We start from the raw sequence: 27,958 nt of genomic DNA, 5'->3' as shown, positions 1-27,958 counted from the left end.
CAGCAGAGCAACTGGAGTTTCTTCTCTCTCCCCCTTAGAGCTTGACCTGGAAAAACTTTATCCTCCAACACGGTGTACTTAAAACATGTTTTAGAAGAAGTACATTGTTATACCGACTTGCTTTTCTTGGTAAAAGCAGACTGTGGAAAATAAGCAGAACAGCATTCACACATCTGTTTTTCAGGTACATGTATAGTCCTTTTATTTATGACACTGGTTATTACAGAGAATGTACATATTTGTTTCACACGTGTAATGTAGATGAGCTTTTCTTTGCTAAAGAATGTTGATTTTTATTCCACCCACCCCCCTTAAGTTGTAAACATGTATTTTTTAAAAAAAAAAAAAACAACAAACAGCACAGTCAGTTCCAAGATATGCTGTACGGAATTGTACTGACATTTTTCCCCTTACCAGTATTTCCAATCACTGAAGGAGCATTTTGGAATTGGATGGTGTTTAAGGGCCAGTTTGCTTAGTTCTAAAGGGTTGTTGTTGGATTTATGCTCCACTAAAATGACTCCTATTCATATATACTGAATACGTGCTTGTAGTTAACTGTCATAACTCCAACTTTTGTACTGTACTAAAAAAAAAACCATACATACCTGTTTCTGATTATAAGGCATATTTAAGGTATGTGCCTGCTTTACAGTATTAAGGTAATGTTGAAACAAATGTAGGATTACAGAGACTTTACAAAATGTGCCAAAAGCCTTTAGGTTGTTGAGAACAAGTCTTTAGCAGTTGTGTGTGTTTGGATTTTTAAAAAAACTACCTCCTTACAAAGCAGTCCACAAGGATATGGCTTGGATGACATCTCAGTTCCTTGGTGAGACATTTAAGCGAAGGAACACGTTTGCTGCAATACCAGGATTAGATTCTTGCTTCTCATAACACACTCTAGGAAAAACAGTTCTGTGCTGCCTGACTCCTTTCACCCCATCTGCTGGTGGCAGGGCATCATCTTAAGACTCAATTTTCTCAGGACACTTAACGCAGCAGGTTGCAGTCGTGTGAAACGTAGAAGAGCTTTCGGCAATTTGTGTTCCAGTGTAGTGTCTGAACACCCAGGAATCAACCAATAAATATAAAACTGGATTAATCTGTACATCATATTTACAGTCTCACCAAATGCACAGGAGCAGGGCTTTATAGACTCATGGGCGCTTCCAGCCACTCCTGATCACTGCATCAGCACGCAGGAACGGCTGGTTCCGGAGATCTGTAGGCCAGCAAGAGGAGGAACGTGGTTAACCCAAGTGGCAGAATGCAGTCACAAGGAGAAATCTGTATCAACGTTTACTTTCATTTTCAGGGAAAATGCATCAGTGACACGTCTACAATGTGCTGCCTAGTCCAGGCAGCCTGTACAGCTGGAGAAAAGTTGATTGTCCCTCATGGCCATTATATTCAAGGAGAGGAGCGCTAAGCGAGGACCGCGATCACTAGCGCCACAACCAGGTGGTCGAGTTTCAGTAGAGCCTTTAGTGTGCTAGGTGTCACAGGTAGCGGGACGCAACGAATGGGCAGGAACGCACGGTCACTGCTGTTGCTTCTTCACTCATGTGGGAGGACTTTATGGATTGTAGCTGAAATACACGTGTTCTGCAGAATTCTCCCTGTTAACGGGTTCTGGGACGAGCGCCCGTGTGCACGGTGGACCCACCTGTGATGATGTCTTCAATGGTGCCGTCTTTGCCCTCGTACACGGGCCTGTGGTCCTTGGCCTGCCGCCTGCGCAGCTCAGCTATCAGCTCCTGTTGCTGCTGCCTCTTCTTGTGAGCCTGTGGGAGCGAGAACCCAAAACGCAATGGGCGGCAGGAGTCAAGGTGGAAATGCATTTAGGTGCGTTTCTGCATGAGGGACTAAGTATATCTGCCCTGCACAGTTCTCACAGTTCACACACTTACTGCTGCAGAACTCTTCTGCTTATCCACAGGGTCATCAAGCACACACACACACTACAGGCAATGTACAGGGATGAATTCAGAGCACCTAGAGGAAACTCATTCCAAAAGGGAGAGAACATGCAAATTCCACACTGTTGTGCACTGGCATTCTATAATGAATTTGGGGCAGCAGGAAGCCGTTTGAATTGAGCTCAGTCGCTTCAATGCAAACTTGTTTGCCTGTTTCTTCCCACAGTCCAAAGACATGTTTCAGGTTAATTAATGACCCTAAACTGACTATCGCCACCCTGTGACGGACCAGCTTCTTGTCCAGGGTGTCCCCCTCCTAGCCCTGTCCCGCGGGGATAGACTCCAGACTAGTGGTTGACGAGACTGAACGAGTGAGTGACTTTACACCTTAAGCTATTGTCTGTATGGTGGATGTGTAGCTGTGTTCTAGAATATCCCATCAATTTCTGGGCCTTCTGCCACCCACATCCACCCACCTACAGGAGCCAACGGTAACTGGGTCGAAATGTTTTATCGACAGCACCGGAACCCTAAACTCTCAAGCGTTCAGTATTGTGTGCTCGGTGACTCACGCTGCTGTCCTGCTGCTTGGCCTCCTGAGCCAGCTGCCGCTCCCGCACGGCTTCTTCGCGTTTCTTCCTCTGTTCGTTGTCCTCCACCGCTTCCTGCAGCACAGAGGGATGTGTGTCAGCTGGAGTCTCTGCTGAAGGGTGCAGGTGCCTTCCTGAGACTTGAACCTGAAACCTGCACTTTCTTAGCCAACAGTCACATTCTGCTAATGCTTCCGGGGCTTCTGATATGGGTCCCTGTTGTTACAGAGGTGGGGGGGAGTGGGGTGTTCTGCTAAACTGATTCATGAAATCCAAGCCAGGCAGCTGACTTGAGCACCGGGGGGGGTTCGAGTTTTGATTTGCACTCATCCTGCTTTAGCCTAGAAGGGCCTGTGTCTGTCTGCTTCGGCTGATAATAAACCCCCTTTTCTGGTAAAAGCCCTGCTGTCTCTGGCCTCAGTCCCACCCTGCGGCTGCCTCCGCCCACAGCCCACTGGGCCGGGCTGTTTGTGAGTCAAATGGTGGCCAGTGCTTTTAAAAGTGGGCGGTTGAGCTTTCCTGTTGCTTGACTTCTGAGACGCTCTGGAAGGAAATGACACGCACACTCTTGCCCGAGACTCAACTTCCATAGCAGCAGCACCTTGACACTCAGTGCACAGAGTGTGAAATGGCTTCCTGTACTGCTGCCAGCGTGTTAGAGGAAAGGCTGGGAAGGAAACAAAAGGGAAGTGGCAAGAGACCTCATGTCCCCCATGTTTCTTCTCACCTTGTAAGACTTGACAAAACGCACAAACACAGGGAAGAAGACAGATGGGGGCGTCGTCTTTGGGTTCTCGCCAAAGTAGAGCACCACGTTGCTGAAGGCCTCCTGTGTACAGAAGAGGATTTGTAACGATCTTAAAATACGTACAATAAACATTTGCAGTGTCAGTAAAACTGCACATTTTCACTGTCTGGAGGAACATTGTCCTCCTGCAGTAAGTAAAACATGGTATGGCACTTAGATCTAGCCCGAAAGCACAACCCGAGTCGTGTTTGCATGTGCTCCCCATATTCTGGTGAGTTTCTGCCCACAATGTGTTACATCACTAAGATGGGGGAGTGACTGTATGCTGTTTACAGTAGCGTATGTAAGCACTGTAAATGCTACTAAATGAGTAAATGTACATGAGTGTAGCCGCACGACCGGGTTTTCTGATGGAGGTGCAATCGTTGCATCTTTCAGTGAAGCGCGACAGGTTCTTTTTCTGGTAGAAAGCGTCCCGCTGAGGACGAGCACCTCTGCCATCTTGGAATCTTTCTGCAGAGTGACAAGTTGGGGTTCGCTGCTCTGCAGAAAGGTCCTGAGGACTGCCTGGTCGTGGAGACCGCACTCGCGGCGAATCAGCTCCATTCCCTGGCCGAGCTCGCGCACATCCAGCAGTACATTCTCCAGGGACACTACGGATCCACATGCATCAACAGAACCTTGTAAGCACAAAGGCCTGTAATCCCGTTTAATTTTTCTTCAAATAATATGATGAAAATGAGTTGCTTATTAATAAAATATACTCCAAGAGGATCACGGTGTTCATGTGCCCTAACCTGTAGCGGCCTTCTCAACAAAGTGCAGCTCGTTGAAGAAGTTGGCCAGTTCTGGGTACTTCTCCTTCACGACCAGAGCAATGTAGTGGAGGAGTGTGATCATCCTGTCGGTGGACTTGGTGTCCAGCAGCTGAGGGTAGAAATACATCAGGATGATTAGATCTTTCACACAGGGCAGTGAAATCGATTGTGTCAGAGGTATCAGTACCACTCGGTCCAACTGAGTTTCTGTTACGTGTTAGTTAGTTAGGAAGGGCGTTATCGGAACACGGTACCGGACATATGTGATCTGTGCTAAATTGGTTGCTTTCTTTCCATCAACTTATGTCACCTAAATGGACCCCAAGTGCACTAAAAGAGACAGACCGAATTTCCTGTGGCTTCCTGCAGAACACAGCACACAGACAGTAATCCAAGAAAATGCAAATGTGTCCACATGCACGGAGCGAGGGCTCAGGGCCAAACGGTTCCAATTTATCACAAGTATCATCATTCAACACTTTCTAAAAACATTCAGAAGGGTGTCCTGCTATTCCAGAACTCATGCGAGTGCATTTTATGCTTTTTAAATAACTTACTTTTCAAATGCATGTGTACGGTTTCATAAGGCTTTGTGTCTTTTTACAAGTTCATCCTAAATATAAACTACACATTCGATAAGTGTGACATGACTGTGAAACGGCATTTAATTTGTACGAAGCCCATGACTTACCAAATCCAAGCTTTGCAGTTTAAACCCATACACCGATCCTCTTTTACTGCTGTTCATGTAGTTCCCCAGAGCTAAAATAATCTGCATCAATAAAGGCATTTTAGCGCATGGATAAACATTCACATGAACCTGTGGGAGACTGAATTAATAACAGATGAATAAGAGGAATGTCTTGGATACAGAGCACAGAAAAGCATAATGTTTCCCACTGGAGAATGAGGTGACTAATGGTTTGTAAAAAAAAAAAAAAAAAAAAAGTATAATGAGCTTAAGCAATGATCTTACCTCGAGCATTCTCTTGAGTTTGGAGGAGGCCTTCACAGAGACAGACGCTGCTATGATGGCGTTGAGTTGCTGGAGGGGAGACAGGTTTTAATGTGTCAACAGTAGGTACAAGATCTGCCCATGCAGGGTGATACCAAACCACTTCTCTACCAGTGAGCAGCAGTGGATCGTCAGTTTCTGTGAGCTGCACACTAACTGTCCACAAATTTGCCACTACATTCAGAAACTGGGAAGTGCTGCGATGTCTAGACGAGGTTTTGGCACAAGCGCACCCCGGCTTTGTGGTCATTCGGAAACGGCTTTGGTTCTAAGTTCGCATACGTTAGTCTGCTTCTGACTGCGGGGGTGTCGTCGTGCAGAGACAAGGGAGCGTACCTGCGGGAGGTCACTGTTGTTAGGCGAGAACCGTTGCCCATGTCCAAGAACATCTGACATTGTAGCAGCCACACTAAACGCTGTCACTGTCATTGCAGTCTAACAGCTGATTCCATTCCCAAAAGGTTCTCAACATTAACATCTCAACTTCCCTCCTTCATGCCAGACGTCCCAGCAAAGTTCAAGCCCTACTGGAAGCGAAATCTCGCGCCGCCCCCTTCTCCTTCCCTTTCTTCTTACTCTCCTCTGGTTGCCTCCCTTTAGCCTTTAAAACTGCCCACATATAACACAGTGCAGAATCAGAAGTTCACACATCCTTGGTTTTAGCGCTGACTGGGTGGGATGAGCTCCCCAACTCCCTTGGAACTGCAGAACCCTTGAAGCGTTCAAGAAGGCTCTCTTCGGGACCCACTTCCTCTCCAGTTCTCCTAACAGCTCCAAAAGTTTACATCACACTGTATGCCACAATCTAACTGTATTTCCTATCACTTGATTCTATAAGTTCTATTGACAAAAAGGTGGTATCAGACTGTGCTTTGACAATGTGCATCTAAAGCGCTCCCTCCACCTGTTGCAAAATGCAAAAATTTACAACCTGTATGTCGTTCTGGAGAAAAATATCTGCTAAATTAATAAATGTAAATATAAAACAACAACTTAGTTTCCATTCAACACTTATATCTACATTCCAAATAAACTTCAAAATATGAAAATAACCAAAAAAAAAAAAAAAAAAAAGAAATTCTGTATAAGGAAACAACTTTCAAAGATAAAGTTTCTTTTGATTAGAGAGGAAAAAAAAAAAAAAAAAACAAACATGCTCAGGGTCAGAGCTCTGCTGACTCAGTCCCACTGTCCTCAAGTGACAGAAACAGTGAGGGAGTGAAAACAGGAAGGGGGGGAGACACTAGTCTTCTCCTAAAGTGAGAAATGGAGAGGGGCAGAGGAAGCACATTCGGGGGGGGCCGTGGTCAGGTTCAAATACCGGCATCAGCATGCTGACGTTGTCAGCAAAGTTGCCCACAAAGGCCATGATGGTCATCCTCTGTGTGAGCCTCTCGATCTTGTTGAAGTGCAGCATGAAGCGGTCCTCCTCGGCCAGTTGCTCCAATGGGCGCCGCTCTCGCTCATACTGCCGCAGCAGCTTGCTCTCTGCCTCCGTTGGTAGGAAACGCATCAGGCACTCCACAAAGTCCACGGGAAGCGCCTTCAGATCAAACCTGCAGACGTTTCAGAATGCCGAGTTGGTCCAAGTTGACGAAAAAGTACTTCCAGCATAACGCTAGGATGAAGTGACTCACGTCTGGATGGCCCTGCAGATCTCCTCTGTGGTTTTTCCAGCCTTATGCAGCGTAATAGCTAAGTTCTTGGACCGATTGACGTCTAGTAGGGTGACCTTGTTTTTGCCTTTGTGGGACACCTTGCTCTTAACACAGGAAACGTCCATTGCAGAGCCTTGAGCTTTAGTTTTGAAAAGCTCTTCAAATTTGTCCAGATCCAGCTCCTAGGACAAAGGAAAGATCACAGTACATATGTTCCATGAGGGCCAGGAGCCATCTCTTTTCCCACTTACTCAATGATTACAACTACAAGGTTCAACTCAACCTGTTATGCTCTTTCATTACATAGGAAGGGATGGGATCACTGAGAGGTGAGATGAAACAATGTCGGAAATGGCATCTCTCACTCACCTTTAGTACTCTCTCATCGTCAATCTCACTGAACACAGTGCCTTTAATTTGGTTGGGTTTAAGTGCAGTCCAGTTGAACACAGGCAGACGGAATTTGGTCTTAATAGGCTTCTTTATTCTAATGGCTTAAAACCAAAAACACATCATTAAACCCAGCGTCCTTTCATTTAAGGTATCTTTCTTCACATTTGAGCTCATTAGAACATTTACCTGGGTGTGTGAATACCTCAAACCATTGCTTGAGTCAGCACTTTCAAATTTTTATTTTCAAAAATGATACTGTAAATAATAGTGGTAAAATTTCAGCATTACACTTTATAAAGGTCAACCAAGGAAGAAACAAAGATCTACTTCTTGCCAGTGTAGGAATTTATAAATATTCTTCTAAGATGATCCTCATTCATAAGCATGGGAAATAAGAAAAAAAAGCTCTAATCTTAATTATTAATTAATAAATTATACATTTTTGCACACGCAAAGCATAACAAAAGTGCCATGTGATTTCACCATACAGCCAGGTAAAGCTCACATGTAAAAATGGTGAATGGTGGACTACTGTTGAAATGATAAGTTGTCGTAGTCGATGCAGAGAAAAGCAAAAGACCGAGTTATGAACATTCTCACCAGATAGTCCAGGACTGAGGACAACACATGGTGATGTTCCAGGCAAAGGTGGGGCCACAGGTGGAGGGACTCGGCTCGTAATGCTATCACCTGAAGACAAAGTGGCGTCGTCATTTAGAGATGGCGACAGACAGATATAGAGATATCTGGAGTTTAACAGCCATTCTTTTAACACCAGTCTTCTCATCTTGTGTAACGGAAGGGCTTTTCCTGGCATTTACCCTTTAGCAGATTCAGACAGAACACCCCTCTTTTGTGGCTGGTTCTTTTGCAATTATGACTATTTTGAAACTAACCTGCTTTTTGACATCTAGAAAAAGCAAAGCGAAAGGACTGAATAACTTCTGCTTCAATATGTACTACTCCCAAATTTTAAGCCTCCCAACTGTTTCAGTGTGCAACCCTAACCAACAAAGGTGGCTACCAAGAATACCTGAAGTGGACGGTAAGGGTGGAGGAGGAGGGGGAAGAAGGGGTGGGGCTGGTGGTGGAGCTTCAGCAGCAGCAGAGGAGCAGACCCCCAGAACCCTGCTGACATCCTGACTAGGGGTCTTCGCATGCTGAGGGGGCAGGTGGAGGGCGCCTTGCTGCTCCAGCTCCTGCAGCTGCTTCTCCACATCGCAGTGCTGCTGGTAGGAAGTATCCTTCTCCTTGATCATCTGTCTAAGCGTGTGCACTTGGGAGGTGGCCGAGTCAAATGTCTCCTGCTTGGCACATGGAACGGCAACAAAATAAGAGAGGGCCAAGGACTGTCATCAAAGACAGTGCCACTTCACTGTGGACCATGGACAGACTACCCAACGGCCCACAGGGTACGCTTGCTGGTTTTTCCCAGCTCAACACTCATTGTGATTTTGCTTTGCACAATTCATGTTTAAGCTAAATACCTTCATTAGGAATTCACTGTGCTGTTTTAAACATCCTTAAAAGAATTTAAGACAAGCATAAGTAAAATAACTGTGAAAAGATGTTACGGTAAAGAAGCATCACTGTTTACCTACATTTACTCAACACATTTCTTCAAAGCAACTGAATTATTCACCCATTTATACAGCTGGGTAATTTTCCTAGAGAAACTTAGGGAAAGTACCTTGCTCAAGGGTACAACAGGCAGAGTTGAGATCTGAACCTGCAAATTTGAATCTAAAAGCAGCCGCTTTAACCACTACTACACTACCAGCTGCCCCTACTTTGAACCATGAAAATTAATGGCAACAAATTATCTCAAATATTCAACAAGCCTTTTCTTTACTAGTTGCTAAAGCTTCTGAGTAATACTCAATAACTATCAAGAAATAATGACTTGAGTAATTACTCAGAGCTAAAAAGCATTGATAACCTAAATTACATAAAATAGCAATTTAGCAGTGTAGTATGGTGGTGAAGCAGCCTTACAGTACCAGCGCTGTTTGGAAGTAGGTTTGAATCCAGCTCAGATTGCATGTTTCCTCCCTCATTCTATAGACATGCAGTTGAGGTAAAGTACTGATCCCAGACTGCCTGTAGTGTGCGAATGTGTGAGTGGCTACACTGTTGGCCTGGTGCCCCCCCATCCAGGGTGTATCCCCCTTATCCTTGAGCCCAGTGATTCTGGAGTCCAGACTGCTATGACCCTGACTGGGATGAGTGGTTAGTAAAAGTGCGTGAGCGAGTGGTAATCCAGCATGTGCCGCCTTCTTTTCGCACATGAAGGGAACATATTTTATTAAAACGAGTGTCCTGAAACATTTGGCTAGTTTGATTTAACAGCCATAAAATTACAGCGAGTTCCCAATAATGCATTCAGAGTAATATGATTTGAATCTCAAAACATTCAGTAAAAACCAATCAAAATTGAGCATTAAGAGGTCGGCTGTGATGAAACCCCCAACACCCCCTGACCCATGAAGCCTGGATTAGTGTACACAGCATAGGCTTTAGTACACACACCTCCACTGGAAAATGCAATCATGCAACTTCAAATAAGTAATATGACGTTTATGCCGACTATAGGCACGGCGCTCTTAGGCACAGACAAAACAGTTTACGTAGCATATTTAGCGAGTGGGGAGTTAGGGTTTAGAGTTGATTTATAACCAAAAACATGTTCTTATTTTACTGTACTGTATATAAAATAAAAACACATAAGAAATGCTAATTACAATTATTCATCAGTTGGAGCTTGAAAACCATTCTTAAGTTCAAAGGTCCAGCTGGAGTCCTGGAAGACATTAACTGGTGGTCTTAATTTACTGCTAGGTATTGTGTGAACTGATCGTAACCCAGCATGGTGCCTTGGCTTATTGGTTAGATCGTTCAAGCAAGAGTGAGGAGGGAGGGGCCAATGAAAAGCCTGCATCCTACCGTGATGGCAACCAGCTCTTTGTCTTTCTGGAGCAGCTGCTTCTCCAGCTCGGCCACTTTCATGATGGTCTCATTTTCCACAACCAGCAGCTTCTCCGTCACCTGTCAGAACGGGCGAGAAGGTCAACAAGCCTGACACTATGGAGCGCAGAGCAAGAAAAGAGAGGAAGAGGAGGAAAAGGAGGAATGATCAGAATCTCGAGTAAGAAGAGAAAGGAAAGCTAGGGCACAGCAGGGAGCAGAGAAAACAAAGAAGAAAAGGAATAATAAAAAAACAGGCCCCACAATATCGTGGAGTCAATCTCGACAACAGAAACATCAGCATCAAATCCACGCCCTCCACTTCTCCCTCGCTCCACCTCTCCCCCCCCTCCCCCTCCCTCTATCGACTCCATCAATAAGACACTAGAGACGCATAGCAGGATGACACAGCAAGTGAAGCGGTGAATTCTACTTTCACTTTTGGATTCCACAGGACTATGAATGTTTCCAAGTCAGTAAGGCAGCATTTCTTCTCACCTCCCTCAAAATTCCTAAGGCCTGAGACCCATGGTGACTTTCTCACCCCCATACTGATGACATGGTTCTGAATGACCTTTCCATGACAACAGTGCCACAGAATGTTGGAGGCAGGATGACTAGCACAAGCCGAGCAGCGTGGAAGAAGAATAGATCATGTTGTTACCAAACAAAAAGATCTTGGGAGTCAAACAACTCCTGCGAGATGAGAACCTAATATAATGGCCAGTCCTGACAGTGACACCCTGTACACAAAGGTGGTCAGTTTCATTTCTGGTAATTGGCTGTGGAATTTTTTTATTTTTTTTTTTGCTTTTTTAAAGCTGAACATGAACATCTGGGGACCGAGGACTCAATTTCAAACATCTTAGCATTCGAAAATATGAAAAATAAACATGCTTAATTTTGACATCACAGCTCAGTCTGTGCAAAATCTGCACCTTCACGCTGTGTTTGCACAAGTTTCCTCCAGGAGTGCCAATTCTTCCCACGGTCCAAAACATGCGTTTTAGGCAGAACGGTGACTCTATACTCTCCTGGAGTGTGTGTCAGTGTGAGCGAATGCACGTAATTGCCCTGCAATAGCTTGGCATCCCATCCAGGGTGTACACTTCCTCACACCCTATGATTCTGGAACAGGCTCTGGACCACCGTGATCCTGCATTGGACAAGCAGTTATTTATACTGGATGGATGAATGATTTCAAAATAAATTTAACCATTTAGCAGACACTCTTCTCCAAAGTGACGTCCAATTAACACTATGTACTGTAGTAGTATCAGCACACACATTTTCCCCCAAGGTGATGTACTCTGTTACATACAGTATACTACAGTACACTACCTACAGTGAGCCACTCATCCACACACCAGTGAAACATACTCTCATATACACTACTGAAAATTTAGAGTCACTGGCTCACTTGAAACATGTCTTTGGACTGTAGGAGGAAACCCATAAAAACATGAAAAAGCAAGCAAACTCCACACAGACTGAGCAGGGATCGAACCCTTGTGATGTCACACCACCCAGGCACTGGGAGACAACAACCCAGTTGCCATTCTAAGTTCACTGCAGTGGGCTGAAAGTTTAATGCACCCTCTAGCCTTTTCTTTTGCAATGTTTATAATACACTTGTGTGCACCTGTCTATACAAATGTTCTGTAAACATGTAAACAAGCAGGCACTTGCCAGTACACAGAGAGGAAATTAGAGGGATCATACATGTGAGAGCTTTTCCTCCAGCTCCTCAACCTTCTCCAAAGCCACATTTTTGGTCTCAGCATCCTCGAGCAGCCCCCCAACATCAAACATGTTCTCCAGGTAGGCCTGGATCTGCACCGACAACTTGTCGCTCTCCGTATGTCTGCACTTCTGTGGGTGAGAAAATGAGACGAAAACGTGTCACTAGAAAAGGAGACTTCAGCTGACTTGCATCAAAACCCAGAGAAGTTAAATTGCTTGAAATCCTTCATAATTTTTGCACTCATTGCCAGCAAAATATTAATAACCTTCTCTGAAAATTATGAAAATAACACTTGCAGTGTTTAATAATTTAATTTTATATTTTTCCAGCAGCATAACTACATTCATCCCCATTACTCAGTCTCCACATTATTGACTCAATTTGTGAGAGAACATCAGAATATGATCTTTTGCGTTACGAGTTACATTTTATATATAGCAGTGTTATTAATTATAATTCATTCTACATATTTAAATGTGTTACACAACTTTTTCCTTATCATATTAGGCATCATTTAGGGTGTTGTGAACTTTGGAAGGGCTTGGAACACAACTTTTCCCCTAAGGAATCATGGAATATGTAAATTTCTTATCCAGCTTTTCTATATTCACTCCCTTTTCAGGAATAAAGTAGGAGCCGATAACGGGAGATGGCCCTTCACTTTCAGGTAACTCAAAAAAAGTATTCAGTAACTAATGAAATATTCTGCATCATAACATTTAGTGTATAACAGCACTTTATAAGACATGCTACATTACATGGGTATTTTCTACAAACATGCTGAAAATGTCACAGATATTGCTGGAGACAGAAATAACACGTTCATTTGTTGACTGATGTGTGATCCGGCAAAGCAATGTTAACGGTCCTTCATTAACCAAGCGCTGTCTGGGTCGTTGATGCCCGAGCTCATGCTCACCTCCAAAAGGTCATCCAGGCCCAGCTTAGTGAATTCATATTGCAAATGGACGCGGAAGTTCATGTCCTCCACCGAGTGGACGACAATGTTGATGAACTGCATGCAGGCAACCTGGAGACACATGTCGAAAAGAAGTACTTGAGAACACCAGGAGCATCTCTTCCGCAATGGATGCAGACACGAGAGTCACCATATCTTGCGTCTTTTCTCACCATGAAGTCGATGTTCCCATCCTCGGAGCGGAAACAGTCCATCAACCTCTCAAAGCGATGCTTCTCCTTGCATACCTGAGAAAGGAGAGTGCGTGTTAATCCCAGCAGTAGTTCCAAGTAAGGCCTAAGTACAAGTAAAGTCACATCTCAAGATATCTACTACTAAAGCATTTATGTACATTTCATTGCATTGCTGGTGACACATCTATCTTAAGCAGACTCTAAAATGAAGAGTATTTGTGGAAAGACAACAAAGCCTCTGATTACAACCTGTCCCTGTGACTGTACTTAGAAGCATGAACGCACCACTCAGGCTGTAGTCTACTCCTAATTACAGGAGTTCATGGGAGGGCAATATGAGAAAGGAGGAGGGAGAGAGAGCACAAGATATAGCTGCACTCCCACACATTGCAGCGAGAGTAAAAACAAACAGGTCATTTAACCAAGAAAAGGGCCCAGAATTCCACATTTGGACCAGATGTTTGGTCTTCCTTGACCTTAACCTTTCCTTGTCCTTGAGCAGAATGCAGGCCATAGTACTATTTTCAGGAAAAAGTTTGCATTCACATTCCCAGGTTGCATTACGAAAGGACAGTAATATTAAAAGAAAACCTGAACACTTTTTATATCCATTGAAAGTATTATACGTAACATCATCAGTGCAACACCAACATCACTTACTGACTTCTAATTTGCAAATGTAGAATGAGGTGTATGAAAAGTACTTGGAGACATTATATTTGGGCAGTTTTACATTTATTCACTTTGCTGACATGTTTCTCTAAAGAGAACTTGCAATTATTGATCCATTTGCACAGCTGGGTAATTTTCCTGGTGCAATTTAGGGTAAGTACCTTGCTCAAGGGTACTACAGCCGGAGGTGGGAATCAAACCTGCAACCTTTGGGTTTAAAGGAAGCAGCAATAACCACTACACTCAGTCAGACATAACAGAACGCCTAATTGACTGCAAATTCAAGCTGTTTGGGACCTATATAGTGGAGCAGTGAACATCGACCTCTATCAAGATAGTCATGCAAGAACAGGGGCCCACTGGAGACAAGGTCTGATCTTTATCACTCTGCAAGTTCTCTTTACATCTGGTAGTCCTTTAAAAACCCACAAGGGGTACAGCCCACCCCTCACAGTTCACTCGCACACACAAACAGTATTTCTCAGCCGATGTCGTGCGAGAATCATGTTCCGAGTCCACGAGATTTGGCTAAATGCAGCAGCTCCGTCTCACACACGCCTATCACCAGCAGCTGACGGAACAACAGGAACCACCACTAGACGCACATCACGCCCTTTGGGGGCACCCTTTCCTGCATCTGCAGTCACACGTGGGTCTTTCCATACCCGTTTGAAGTGGTCAAATGCAGACAGAATGATTTCGTGTCCACCTCGGACCAGGCACACTGCTGCCAGGAGCTCCAAGACCAGAGCCTTTGTTCTGAAATGAAGAACAGCAGCTGCAGAACTTCAGCATTCACACATTACAGGAATTATGAGGAAAGCAATCCCTTCAAATCAGATCTTTCATGAGACACAAGAATTATTTTAAACAGAATCTTAATCAGATTAATCAAATATTAATCCAAGTGATTGGCACGTGTCTCACAATAAAAACATACTCCAAATTCTTTTCTACAACACAAACTACTGCATGTCAAATATTTGGATTTTCAGCAAAATGCAAAACATTGCAGACTAATGGACAGAAGATGTGCTAATCTTCCTTGAGCACTTGTTTCATTACTTTTATAAGAAGCAGGTAAACAGGATACAGTGTCTGCAATAGAACAACATGGATCTCTTGCAGTTTAAAAGTTATTTCTAGGACTAACAGCGGGAAGAAATATATAAAGTCCACCGAGACCCTGTTGTACGATAATTACGTGTAATGAAACAGGATGGCCCAAACCTACCTGAAGTTCTTATTGTTCAAGCTAAGTGCAATTTCGTTAACAGCTTGTGGATGAGACATGACCAGATTGAAGCCATACTACGGAGGATATAAATGGGAGAGATTATTACTGAAATCTGAAAAGTGGCATTCTTTAAAAACACACATTTTATCACTTAGCAGGAAAAAACAATTCACTAATAGCGAATTTAAACAGCTATCATTTTAAATGTCAGAATTGCAGGTGTTTACACATCTTGTGTTAGTCTGGTTAGTTTTGACTGTGTACAGTAGGAAGCAGGTATGACGCGGCCAAGGAGCAGCGAGCTTGCAGTACACTTTACATCCACCAGAGAGAGTTGCGGAAACATACTGGATGCCCATAGATTTCATGCTCAAGCACACACGTGTTCCCAACGTTGGGAAAGTTTACCTGGTAGTTCATGACAGCTCTCAGACACATGATGCAAACGTGTACATCATCTTTCTGGCTGAGAAGCTGAGAGCTTTTGGCCGCTTTGCTGCAACAGAACACAAGGGTCACTTAAGAGAAGTCCTCCTGTGAAGCATAACACCTGTCACTACCCTTGTAATGTGTGTCAGCGGAGCTTTGATTTCACTTTCGCATTTTGAACCGGAACATCCAAAGTACACAATGTTTTCCGCCATACACTGAGAAAAGCCCCGTATGGTATAAACATGGCATCTGATTTCTGTCTGCACTTACAAATGGGCTATGGGTGTCATGATAATTTCTTCTATATCATGTGCATTTCCTTTCTCTAACTAAACACACATCTGCCAATGTTTTAATGTGTTTTAGTTAATGTTTTAATGTGATAATCGCCACTGAGGACATACAGTATCTGCAGCAGTGCCATGTGACCAAGTACTTCATGAAACCAGCACATGGCTAACTTAATGGTACATTAACAACTGAAACTCTAGCACACACATTTCTTTGTCATAGCCAGAATTATTGTAGGATTTAGACCTTATTAGAAGTAACAAGTCAGTACACATAAGACGCACAAGGCGATGGAAGTAGATGTTCATATCTTTATGAGGAACCATGACCGAAAAGGTCACGGCTTCATCTGTCACTGATGCACGTCTACAGTTACAGAGGACTGGAGTCAAATCAGAATCAGAGGCTTTCAGAAAAGTACACTTACTGGCCCTAATGCAGATTCCTAAAGAACTAAGGTCAGAAAGGAACGCGATTGTCCAATTGTTGTATTGAAATAAAATGACTGATGTAACCAGGACTTTTCAAATACTACTATGCCGACACCTCCTGATCAACAGGTCCAAGTTACTTGTCATTTCTACTCACCATCAATAAGCAAAAAATTTTTGCTCATAATTTAGCTTTAGTTTGATAAACCTCATATTGCTAGGTCAACAAGTAAATAATAAATGACATGCCCCTCTTGACCACTAACAAACATGAGCTGCCCAAGACAATCATACGTTGTTTTCTGGCCACATTAGCTGAGCAAAGTCAAACATTTGAGGAAACCATCTGGTGAAGAAAGGAGATCCAGGTGGACAAAGTTCCCAGGCCTTTGGCCAAACCCGGGCGTCCACCCTAATTTGACCACCCCGCGGACATTCGAACAATAAAGCATGTACTTACATGAGCCAAAAGCCTACATTCAAAGTGGGGGGCAGTTAGTGATTGGGGAGCAGAAGCTGAGCGCAAGTGGGGTGGAGTTGGGGGGGTGTACATACCAGGGGATACAGACTCGGCCAGCGTGTTGCACAAGGCCCTGCAGGAGATCCGGTGCAGACCCTCAGTGGACCTGCTCCAGGACTTGCCTTTGTCTAGTGACCCTTCCTCCCCATTCTCCACCCCCTCCAAATGCAACCTGGGTGGCCGACATACAAACATACGCACACGGAAAAGCGGGACACAGGGGAAAGCCCTGTTTAGCAAAGTTGCATGGCAAAAGGCAAAGGGGTTACAGCATGCGACATTAGAGCTTTAGTGTCATATATGGAGCAGAGTCAAATCAGTACCACTCGGCACACAAACTACAGCACAGTGCGGCACAGCGCTGCAGAAAAGAGCAACATGCAACTCAAAACCACCACAGCAAACCTGGCCCCTGTGCTGCCATCATCAAATTCCTGCCTTTTAATCCTTATGTTGAGGCACTGGTAGTGTCGGCACACAAATCATTTGCTCATTCATCATTCGGTACTGAACAGCTCATCTCTCCTCTTAAAACAAGAGAACTCATCTCTACACACCGAGTGGGATCTCTCCAAATTATTCCTTGCTGTTGTTGCTCCTCAAACAAGGACACTCACCTGAGCACACACTGGGTGAAAGACAGGTACTCCACCAGCACATCTAAGCCACGGTTGTCATCGTTGAGGAACTCACGAACCCACCTGGGACAGCCACAACAGCCAAGATTGAGCTAAACTAACAATGAGAACACTGACACTCCATTGGCCTCTTCCAGTCTCTGTAGGGTGTTTCAGAGCAAATTATAGATCATGATAAAGACAATTAAGAAATGCTTAATCAGGAGATCATTTTATTTATTTCTGTGGCCTATATTTTAGTGACAGTGACAAGTGCATAGATGTAAAAAGCTGGATAGTGTTCTGTAGCAACTTTAGTATCACGCATCTGCACCCAAGTCTCTCCTTCTGCTAGCGTAATGCACTCTTTGTATCTCCCCCCCCCCGAGATATGCATCACTTTGGAGAAAAGTGTCTGCTTAATGAATAATTGTAAATGTGATAATTAAGATAGGGTATTTCCTTATTATCTGCCAGGACCATTATCTCTAAAGTCGACTGCTTTCTGTGATGAAAAAAAAATACTGTTAAGGCTGTGGAATACAAGGAAAACAAAAAGCAGGCAGTATAATTTTCCATTTTATTTCAAATTCTATGGGGGGAGAAAAAATCGAGAGCTGGGGAATTTCCATTTTGACAATGGGAGGTTTGCGACTGAAAAAGACTAGGCTTATTCAGCCTTTCAGAGAGTGACTGTGAGCCAAAATCTTGAGCATTCAATGACGAACTCAACAGAAACTCCCGGGAACTGCAGAGAAGTGCTTCCCAAAACAGCCCAGTCCTATCTGCGGGTGTCAGATTTCCCAGCTCCACTCGGTGCGGACATACAGGAAACGACACCCAGAGAATGGACTGGCACGGGATGAGCAGGAAGGGCAATGGAAAACAATGAGAATAGAAATACTGAATTTTGTTGAGGGTGTTTCATCTGATCATCAGCTTCCTGTCTGAGATCCCCCATTCTATTCAGGTCCTCCTCGTAAACAGAGGAATAACTGTCAGAAAAGAGAAAGTTCAGAAAGTCATACACTAAGCAGTTCACTGGCTGTTCTTTATTCAGCCAGAGACAAACTGGGAAAGAGAACTGCAGAAGTGTGTTTGTCATCAACGTGAATGGGAAGTAGCAGCAGGGGGAGAACACTAACTGTAACCTCAATGGCCAAGTAGTAAGAACCAATGCTCAAAATGTGGAGTAATTCTCTCAACAAGAGATCTACATTTCGAAAAATGGACTACTAAACGATAGACGGTGCAGTAGCAGCTCAACTATGCATCTGAGTTCCACACAAATGAGGAACTCAAGCCTCTGACTGCTGTGTCCCTTCACGCGTCTTTCACAGGTTCCTTTGTTGCACAGACACATCTGTCCCTCTGTCCCCTTCTGCGAAGCCAAGCTTGCTGCCCACTGACATGGCAGGAGAGGTGGGCAGCAAAGCTCTGGGCATCAAGCTTTCCAGTGCCCTCTGTTGCAGGCACAACAGAAACGGGTGTACTCTCGTTGTGTGCCGAGGAATGGAAGCACACAGCACAATCTGGCTGATTCATTCCTTGCTCCCTCCTGCTATCCAAAACATATTTGACACAGGCAAACAGCCAGTGACACGTGTAATGGGCCTCTGCCCCTGGTGAAACCCTCGGGATCTGCCAAATGAGAATGACTAATAAGAGCTTTGTTTGGATGCTGGGCTCTCTACAATGTCAGTTTCTAAGACTTGTACTATTGGGGCACAAGTGCAAAGTAAACAGCATGCCATCAGTCATTCCTCACAACACATGTGAGAGACTAACGCTCCCTGGATAGACAATCAGCAGTCTCTAACCCGATGTGATTGGTCCTCAGTGAAATCTCCAGTTCTTGCAGCACTTTGGTGGATTCGTGAACTCGTCGCCTAAATTTCTGAAACACGACAAGAGAGTTATTTCCAAGTACTGCCGTTGCATTTATTTTAAAAAGACAGGAACAAATTATTGTTAGTTATGCATCTCGTTAACATTATAATGACATTATACAGTATATAATAAGCATTGTATGGCCTGTCAGAGGACCCACGTTTACTCCCAGCCGGGTATTATGAATAACTGGCCAAATGTGAATAGTTCTGAACAAAACACACAACTAAATATCTCAAATACATTATTACTGACAAACAGGTAAAGCATAGATTGTGATTTTCTGTTTGGTTATTTTTTTGTGTACACACATAGACTGCATTGTAAATATAAGCCTGGTAAGGTCTCTCTGCAGCACAGATATATTAACCTGGTAAGAAAATGGTGCCAAAGAACTAAACTGAGCATGTCGGAAACGATTTCTAGTTGCCATAGGCCCAATTGCAAGAGGTGGGGAGACAAGATCATAAACCATGCTGTTTTTATTGCTTTATCAGAACTTTTTGCATAACCAGATAGTGAATAAATCCAGAGATTTTCATATTATAATGTGTTTATAGATTGAGACAATGTGGTTGAATTTACAAACAAATGTAAAACCAACTAACAGACTTCCAGTTTTCTTCAGAAGTTGAAGACTATATATTTTTGATAGGGTTTTTGGCAAAATAGGCAAGGAAATTGAGGTTTAACCTTGTGTATCTACAACCTTTATCTCTGTTTTGTATTTCAGTCTATATAATCTACAGTCAGCATAAATGTGAATTTTTGCCATCACCGTTTTAAACACAACAAAATCTTGTGGGTCCACCTAACCTCCATGTCCCAGTCCCTTATAAACAGGGAGGAGGACCTCAACAATGCATTTTAAATGTCTTCATTTTCCCAATCCTGTGTAACTACCCAGCATATAAGGTGTTCACTAAAAAGGAAAAGAATGAGAGTAACTGCTGGATTCAGTATAACAGTGACAACACATTGACCCTGGAACAAAAAAGATGAAATTATAGATGCCTAAAACCTTACCTTTCTTGTAATTCCTGTATCCAAGTACCTCTGTAGTTTTTCAATGTATGTATGAGGGGGGTTTTTCACTTGAAATCGTTCCTACAAACATACAGGGAGAAAATCAAACCAATTTTAGAATGAGTTCAAGTCTTTTTTTTTCCAGTGTTCAACTTGATGTTTCCACTGACCACACCTCATGGTGATGGTAACATGCAAAAGACCTGGTCACAAATGAGATCCCACTTCTTCTCACTGTCATACTGACGCAGGAGTCTGGCTTTGTCTGGGGGCAGGTTCATAGAACTCTGAAAAGACAAATTAAACATATTGCATTCAGAAACAGGAAAGAAAAACCACTTGTTTTCATTCCTTATCCTTGCAAACATCTCTGAAGACAGAGTGTTGAGGTAGGAACTTGGTATTCCTGAATCTCTTTGCCTTTTTCTTAATTTGGGTGGCAATACATGACTTCATTTCCTTATGGATTGTACATTTACTTATACATATCCTGTCACATACAATTACAGTGATCTTGACATTGGCAAAACTGCACTGTGTATGATTGTTGATGCAAACGGATAAGGAAAACACATTTATAGTTAGTGGGGGAGGAAGAATATTACTGCATAATAGTACAAAATGTTTTCAGTTTTTTTTTTTTTTTTTTTGAGCGTGATCTTGACACATATTCACAACATAGGCCATTTTACCTGCACTAGACCATTTTAATGCTGTCACTTCAGAAATTCCTCAGTGAGCAATATCCAAGCTCACTCCACCCCTTCCACAAACATTGTTTATGTGGCCTGAGATGACCATAGGCCTAGGATGTGTCACATGGGAAAATGTAATGAGCCCAGCAACATTAATTCTTTGCAACAACTGTAGATTACAAATTTGCATAGCTATTATAAATCGAAAAATGTTTATCATAAAGTGTAGGCAAACAAATCTATACCAGAATTCTGTTTAAGAGGCGATTAAACAAAATAATCAATAATCCCCTCCACTGTACTCTTCCAGGATAATAAAGTCCAGCTGTCTCCAGTTAAGTGGTCAATAAGAATGGAATATGAGGCAGCTTGCATGAAAACTGAGAGGACTGGAACATACTGTTCGAAGGAAAGGATACCTAGTAAATCTGTCACAAATTCAAAGTGGGATTTAGTTGAGGAGTTGTTTTTATTGACTGCCTTTTCCCCAAATTTCAGCTTCCTCGTTTTAAATAAAGACTCAGTTTTACTTGAAAATCTAACTGTCCCATCCATGTGGACAACTAAGCTAGTCACATACATATGCTCTGTCAAGACTCACCGATGCATACATATTGACAGTTGAACAAACACATGAATGAACATCGTAGTATGCATGTCCACATACATTGGCGTAAGCAAACAAAACTAAATATTTGGGGAGAAATTACAAAGATGAGGAAAAACAGGTGAGGAGAAACAAATGAGGTTTAAAAAGAGGGACATTAACAGGGAAAATGCATAGAATCCCGAAGCACACAAAGGATGACAAATGCATTCAGACAATCTGAAGTGGGAGGCTGGCCCGTGTGAGCGGTTGGATCTATGAGAGCGGAATGTGTACTCCTCCCACTCCCAGCGAGGAGACGGACCTCAGTGAGGAGGTGGTGAGACAAACAGGGCCTGTCCTCCAGGGCACAGTAGTTCAAGCATTGTCCCAGAGCCAAGCTGCAACAGAGGAGGAAAGAGGACAGGGCTCCAGTGTACACATGCACACGCACACCTGACAGAAAGAAAGGAAAGCAGACAGACTTGGGAGGGAAACCAGGAGATGTCTTGCAGCAGAGAAATGTACAGTACACAGGTGACAATATTGCTCCCTTGGCTGTAACTTAATAGAGGAACCAAAAATGGCTCTCTGACAACTTTTTGCAGTATTTATTCTCTGCTTGTATTATGTTTTAAATGAGTGTAGAATACATCAGTCAAAAGGTTAACTATGGCACTGTGCATTTTTTAATATTTGTAATGCTGGAACCCAAAGGTCTACTCCTGTCCTTTGAGAAGAGCGCCATTCTTTCAAGGCAGTTATTCAAATCAGCTACTCAGGAATTTCCAAAATCTGTTGGTGTTCTTGTAAATATACAGGCGGTCCCCGATTTACAATAGTTTGACTTAGGATTTTTTTTGACGGCGAACTGGCAATAGACATTCAGTAGAAACCGTACTTTGAATTTTGATTTTTTCCCGGGCAAGCGATATGCAGAGCGATACCGTCTCACGATGCTAGGCAGCGACAGCAATCCGCATCTCCCAGTTTGTCAAGCAGCAGAGTGTATTAGGTGAATTAAATGCATTTTCGACTTAGAATATTTTTGACTTACGATGGGTTTCGGGGAACGTAACCCCATCGTAAATCGGGACCACTATATACAGCATTCTTAAAATATACACTCAAAAATTTGTCCAATAACACCAACAAGACTAGACAAAAAATGTATTATAAGGTATCCATTTATTTCTGCAGGGTATTCTTAGGTGACAATTCAGGACAGGAGTGAGTATTTGACCCAGGGACCTTGACATAGCAAGACAAAAGCCCTGAGTACTACGCCAGCTGTCGCTCTGTTTACTAGCTATCGTCACTTGTCACAAAAAAACACAAAGTCGAAAATAACATCCAGAATTTACATGGAACTCATGGAAAAGGTTTTCTCATTTCAAATTTTAGCATCTTATTCAGTTAACTCCATCTTGGTGATTTTCATTTGATTGTAAATGAAATCCTAATGTTCCGAATGCAATAAACGCAATTAATCAGACATACAAAGTAGCTTGGAGGGTGGCTGTCCAACTCGTAGATAAATTTAGTCATCTACACCAAAAAGCATAGTCTCTCTTCTTGTGTTCGTATCAACTCCAACTTTCCAAGGCCAGCAAAGTTCTGCCCATAATAACTTGGCCTTCATATTTTAACCCGTGCCACAATTGAGCCCCACTCTTGTATGATTTTCTCCAGGGGCTGTTCAAGTCAGGAAAAGCACAGATAAAGACTGGCTACTGGAAAACTGCTCTACTCGCCATTTCCACATCAAAGTCTTCTATAAACTGGGGGACCCTTTAAAGAAATAAAATGTCATATTTTCCGAGTGCTCTTTCCAAAGCTGTAAATAACTTTGCAGACGCCACTGCTTGCCGTCCAAAATAAATGTGCAGCTTAGAGCAGAGTACATTTTATACTAGCTTAAACATTATTCAAGTGCATATATTACTGATTATGCCCCAGCATTTCAATACTTGAGCTACAGCAGTGACTAAAACCCTGCATGAAATCATTATGTAAAGAAAAGAAATCTGAAACGGCTCTCCCTTCAGATGCCCCTACGGGCTGACCATGAGCTACAAGCCCTGAGACACACCCACAGGCTACCCTCAGCTGTCCTGCAACAGTGGTGTGGCTTCTCTTCACAACAGCAAGGCCAAGGTCTCTGAGTCAGACTCCCTGAGACAACTTCTGCTGTCTCATTTTAGTCCTAGAACACGGGACGATGAAGCCCCAGCAGGCAGCACGCGCACACACACACACACACACACACACACACACACACACACCACTACTGTATGTTGCATCAAGTGTGAAATGGTACAGACAAGCCAGTGTAACAGGGTCCTGAACAATACCATGGACCCAGGACGGTGAAATCCCACGTACTGATCCAGGGTTCTTGTGTTGGGCAGCAAGTGAGCCGTTATTCTGGTCTTTCCAAAAAGAGTTTCAACGGGAGGAAGCAAGGCACAGTGACAAACATATTTTTCAGGCTGCAGTTATTTCAGGATTAATGCCTTCCATCTGCTTCCTCATTTTGCAGTGGAATAAAAGCTGGTAGTGTAACAGCATTTTGAATTTGCTTCGGCACATCTTGGGCACATCTGTCGAGGGAACAAGACAGAGCCATTCTGAGATTTGGATTCAGCTGAAAATGTATGCCAAAGCCAAAAATAGACACACCAGAAGCAGTTGTTAAAGACAGGATGCCCACCTTGGTCCAAAACAACCAGAGTGGAGACAAACGGTGCATAAGGAACAAATCTTTCTTTACTGTCTCACCAGGCTGTGAGAAGCATCATGCCTGAGCAGTACGTGCTTTGCCCTTCGCACCAGAGACTGTCCTCTACCTCAGAAACAGAAGTACAAAAGGAATGTAAGTACCAAAAAAAAAAAATCCAGAGAAAGAAGCAGCTTTCCCAAAGAACTGCCAACCTTAATTAGAATTTCCAAGTTTCCATTTTTCATTCTAATTAAAATCTGAGCACAGAAACAAAGTAAGTACCAGAGCCTTATGTGGTATTTTCACAGGACAATAAGACTCATTTTTGAAAAATAAAAAAGTCACTCCTTCCACACCATGGTGAATGGGATGGATGGATAATGTCCAGGGTTCCATGGGCACACAGACCCTAAACATGCATGGCACACAAGACACTTTTTAAAAGATCTGTATTTAACTCAACTGAAGACATTCCTCAAAATCATATGATGAAAAGCATTAAGACCATATAAAAATTTCTTGTCTATTTCTAGGGTGTGATGCAGTAATCTACTTTTTTAAATAAGAGTGCCATATATATCTTTCATAACAACGCCTTACTCAGGCAAGGATATGCAGCAATTACACCTATTTACAGTGAAGATAAAAATGGTTCCACCGCAGAAAAAAAACTGAACCGTAGGAACATGCAGCGTTTCTTTCACTGCTACTGTGATTTAACTCATACGCTGACCAGCGACAACAGAATTGCCTGTGCTTGATCGCACAATGGGAATGCAGACGAAAGACTGTGCAAAGACCAGGCATAGTGAGCAGTTTTAACACCATGTGAAACTGTGCATCTGCAACCATCCTGCCAGAGCTCAGCACAGGCAGTTTATTTTCTGGAACGCTGGGGGGGTTGGCCTGAGTTGCAGACGCTGCCCAAAGTCTCCACATTAACGTGGCATCAGCACATTCGGTTAAATGTCAGAGCACAAGTCATAGCTTGTGTAAATGCATTGCAGCTGGAGTGATCCCCATAGTGTTTATCTTTAAATACACCAGAAACTGTAGATTAAGATCCTCTTGTGTTAAAATTCTTCATCTTAAGTACTGTGTTCATATGCAGTTCTATAAACACGCTACTTGTAGAAGATACTTGCAGGCCAACAAGATGGCATCTCTAAGCTATACTGGACACAGAGAAACAAAATCACCTGTAATCCCATTCATTCTCAGTGTCTTAGGTGCCCTAGGAAATTCTTAAGGGATTCCACAAATCCTCGCATGCCAGCACTGATAAAGAATTTATGAGCAAGTTTTCATATTTTCTTCATGACAAATGAATCAACCCAGGCTAAAAGCCATAACAAAGTCACAGGAGAAAAGGGTGTATGCACACCAGTTCTGAACCTCCAATCACATCAAAAATGAGATACTAGTTAGTGCATCTGATGATGTCAAATATGACCAGCAAATGTGATTCGGTTTTGGAAGAACAATATCACAATAAATCTAACAACATATTTTAACAACAAAACCTAAATCTAAATCTTTTGTGCAGGTGGGAAAATGAAACCAGCACAGTACTCTAAGTCTGTGCATATCTGTAAACACAGCTGTCCGGCTGTGGGTTCCATAGCGGCTAATCTGTAACCAGAAGTCCACCTGAAACACACAGGTAGGAAATGACTCTGAAAACAGTTTTTTTTTAACCATCAACAGAACCTCCTTCTGCATCATGTACTGCACAGGATAAATGGACAGCTGTTTTCAACTGCGGCAAACAAATCTGTGCTTGTTCATTGGGACACTGATCATGGAAGTTTAGAAGATAGAGACTTGTACCTGTCGCATACAAGTCAGATGGAAGTCAACATTTTATCACTGGCATCTGAGCCAATTTAACACCAAGAGAGGCTGGAAGCATCTCTCCACACATTAACTACACAGGAAAGACCAACACAAGCGATGCTGGTCAAGGCTGTGTATATGAGGAGAAGAAAGACAGGAGCACTTCACCACAGCCAGCTGCCATCTTTACATATTTGTGCCAATATGATTGACATTTAATGGAAAGACATCCTCCTTTTCAATAATTACTAAATAGGACCGTAAAACTGTCACAATAATGTGAAACACACCAGAAATACATCTCAATTTATATTTAGATTCCTAGACTGGATGGCAACGAAATAAATTTGCAAGCAAATAATTACTCTTTTGCAGTTGTGTCCGAAGTGTTTAAACAGACAGTTTACAGTATTATGATACATTATCAAACAGAAGTAATCAGTTGCAGCAAATTTAAGAGATCCCATCAGCACTTTAGAGTATGGCTGAGCTGATCTTCCCCTCCCCAAAAAGACAGTAAATGACAAACACGGAAAGGTGAACAGCTAGAGATCGAGAACCAAACCCTGGTTACAGTAGTAAGGACTTTCTTCACACTCTGCAAAGTTAAAAAAAAAAAAAAAAAAAAAAATCACTGCAGAGCAGTACTGGACGACTTCTCTTTACTCACCACCCTCCTTGCTCCAACTCTAACCCTACCTGTAACCCTTCCCATAGCTCCAACCCTAACCCTAGCTCTCACCCTATCCCTAGCTCCAACCCTAACCGTACCTGTAACCCTAACCCTAATAGCTAAGCTCACATGAAGCGGGGGGGGGGCGTTCTCTCCCCCGTCCAAAAACAGCGCACCCGTGCGAGAACAATCCCTTCAAACAGAGCACGCAATACCGGGATGTACCTCTGCAACGGGCCACACCTCTGTGAATCAACCATCTTCTCTGGACAGAACACACTACTGAAGTTAGTCTACGCGACGTGGTAGTGTGTTTGTGCTCTGGACAGGAGAGGAGCGCAGAACTGGAGCTTATATAACAAACAAGGTGGCGTCCTGCACTCCTCCGCATTTTATTTTCTTTTCCAGAATCATCATTTTTGTGGCGACCATTGACAACGTTGAGAATCAGGAAAAGTCCCCGTACTACTGGTCATAATTAGATGACATCTGCTTGAGCAGTACGGCCGGGGCTTTTCCTTCGTGATAGTAACGTCAGTTCCACCCTTCGAGCGACGCGTGTATCGCTGAGATTTGTGTAGAAATAATTTTACCACAACGCCAAACACTTGTGGCGCAGGCTGCCCTTTCGATCCGGTTACGCGACTGATTCTGACCGGACCCCCCGCGCGGCGGCCGTTACTGACAGCTGCGCGTCGCGCGCTCCGAGCGCAAGGCTGCCGGCGACGGCCGCGCTCACCAGCACGAGCGCAAAGCGCTCCTCGAGCTCCCCGCTCTCCGGCATCGGCACCCTGAGCGGCAGCGCGCGAGCCTTCGCGTCCGCCTCCGCGTGCGCCTGCTCTTCCACACCTTCCACGTTGCCCATCTCTCCACGGAATGTCCGTCAACGCGGAGCCGCTCGTCTTCTTCCTCACGTTCCGCGGACAAACTGGAGACGAGCGAAAGAAATGTGTTGTAAAAATTAAAGAAACTTTTTTTACATCACATAAAAGTGTCATCAGAGCCCTAATAACTTCATTCGTAACCAGTAGCCGTGAGCTCGTATTTGTATTGAAAGCATTTACGTGATGAGACAACTTTGTTTTTTGTTTATTCTGAAGAAATATCTTCTTCTGCTGCTGCCTGTCCGGTTCGTCCATTTTCTGGAATAAATTGTTGCTCCGACGAAAGCATTGTCCCACAAAGTCCGTATTTTACCCCAAACTTCCAGAAGGCTCACAATGCGAACGTATTAAAGCCGCACAAAACTCCACTGGCAACTCGGAGAGCCGCCGCCTCTCACAATTGATGTAGCAGCTTCTCCATCACGCCTCAACTCCGTCTCTG

General features: G+C 43.4%; 1 protein-coding gene across 5 annotated transcripts; it reads right to left on the bottom strand.

The window, feature by feature from the left end:
* Window positions 1-61: 61 nt before the first annotated feature.
* Window positions 62-27,907, bottom strand: LOC108918154 (formin-like protein 3). 5 transcript variants are annotated; one of them, XM_029247919.1, is made up of 27 exons: window positions 27,697-27,907; window positions 27,372-27,560; window positions 20,324-20,407; window positions 20,121-20,201; window positions 19,025-19,101; window positions 17,205-17,288; window positions 16,592-16,759; window positions 15,322-15,409; window positions 14,911-14,987; window positions 14,342-14,435; window positions 12,984-13,058; window positions 12,772-12,882; window positions 11,831-11,980; window positions 10,088-10,189; window positions 8,178-8,448; window positions 7,745-7,834; window positions 7,121-7,245; window positions 6,731-6,933; window positions 6,415-6,649; window positions 5,055-5,123; window positions 4,770-4,850; window positions 4,058-4,187; window positions 3,753-3,913; window positions 3,240-3,341; window positions 2,495-2,587; window positions 1,670-1,787; window positions 62-1,225 (listed from the first exon to the last, which is right to left on the bottom strand). In XM_029247919.1, the coding sequence occupies exons 2-27, from the start codon at window positions 27,495-27,497 to the stop codon at window positions 1,161-1,163; spliced, it is 3,060 nt and encodes a 1,019-aa protein (XP_029103752.1). In that variant the 5' UTR covers window positions 27,498-27,560; window positions 27,697-27,907; the 3' UTR covers window positions 62-1,160. The 5 variants fall into 5 exon arrangements, with proteins under 5 accessions (XP_029103752.1, XP_029103749.1, XP_029103751.1 ...); XM_029247916.1 differs by lacking the exon at window positions 16,592-16,759; XM_029247918.1 differs by lacking the exons at window positions 16,592-16,759; window positions 27,697-27,907 and having other exon boundaries at window positions 20,296-20,407; window positions 27,372-27,450.
* Window positions 27,908-27,958: the final 51 nt, after the last annotated feature.

The sequence above is a fragment of the Scleropages formosus genome, chromosome 22 (assembly GCF_900964775.1).
Source record: "Scleropages formosus chromosome 22, fSclFor1.1, whole genome shotgun sequence".
NCBI classification, from domain to species: domain Eukaryota; kingdom Metazoa; phylum Chordata; class Actinopteri; order Osteoglossiformes; family Osteoglossidae; genus Scleropages; species Scleropages formosus.
Note: the sequence above shows the minus strand (reverse complement) of the source record. Positions and strands in the feature narration are given on the sequence as shown.

Coding starts and splice junctions, on each gene's coding strand:
- LOC108918154 (XM_029247919.1), bottom strand. CDS start 27,497: ATGGGCAACGTGGAAGGTGTGGAAGAGCAGGCGCACGCGGAGGCGGAC. Junction 7,835..8,177: donor ACCCTTACCGTCCACTTCAG/GTATTCTTGGTA, acceptor CTTTGTCTTCAG/GTGATAGCATTACGAGCCGA. Junction 6,934..7,120: donor ACGATGAGAGAGTACTAAAG/GTGAGTGAGAGA, acceptor CCTTTGTCCTAG/GAGCTGGATCTGGACAAATT.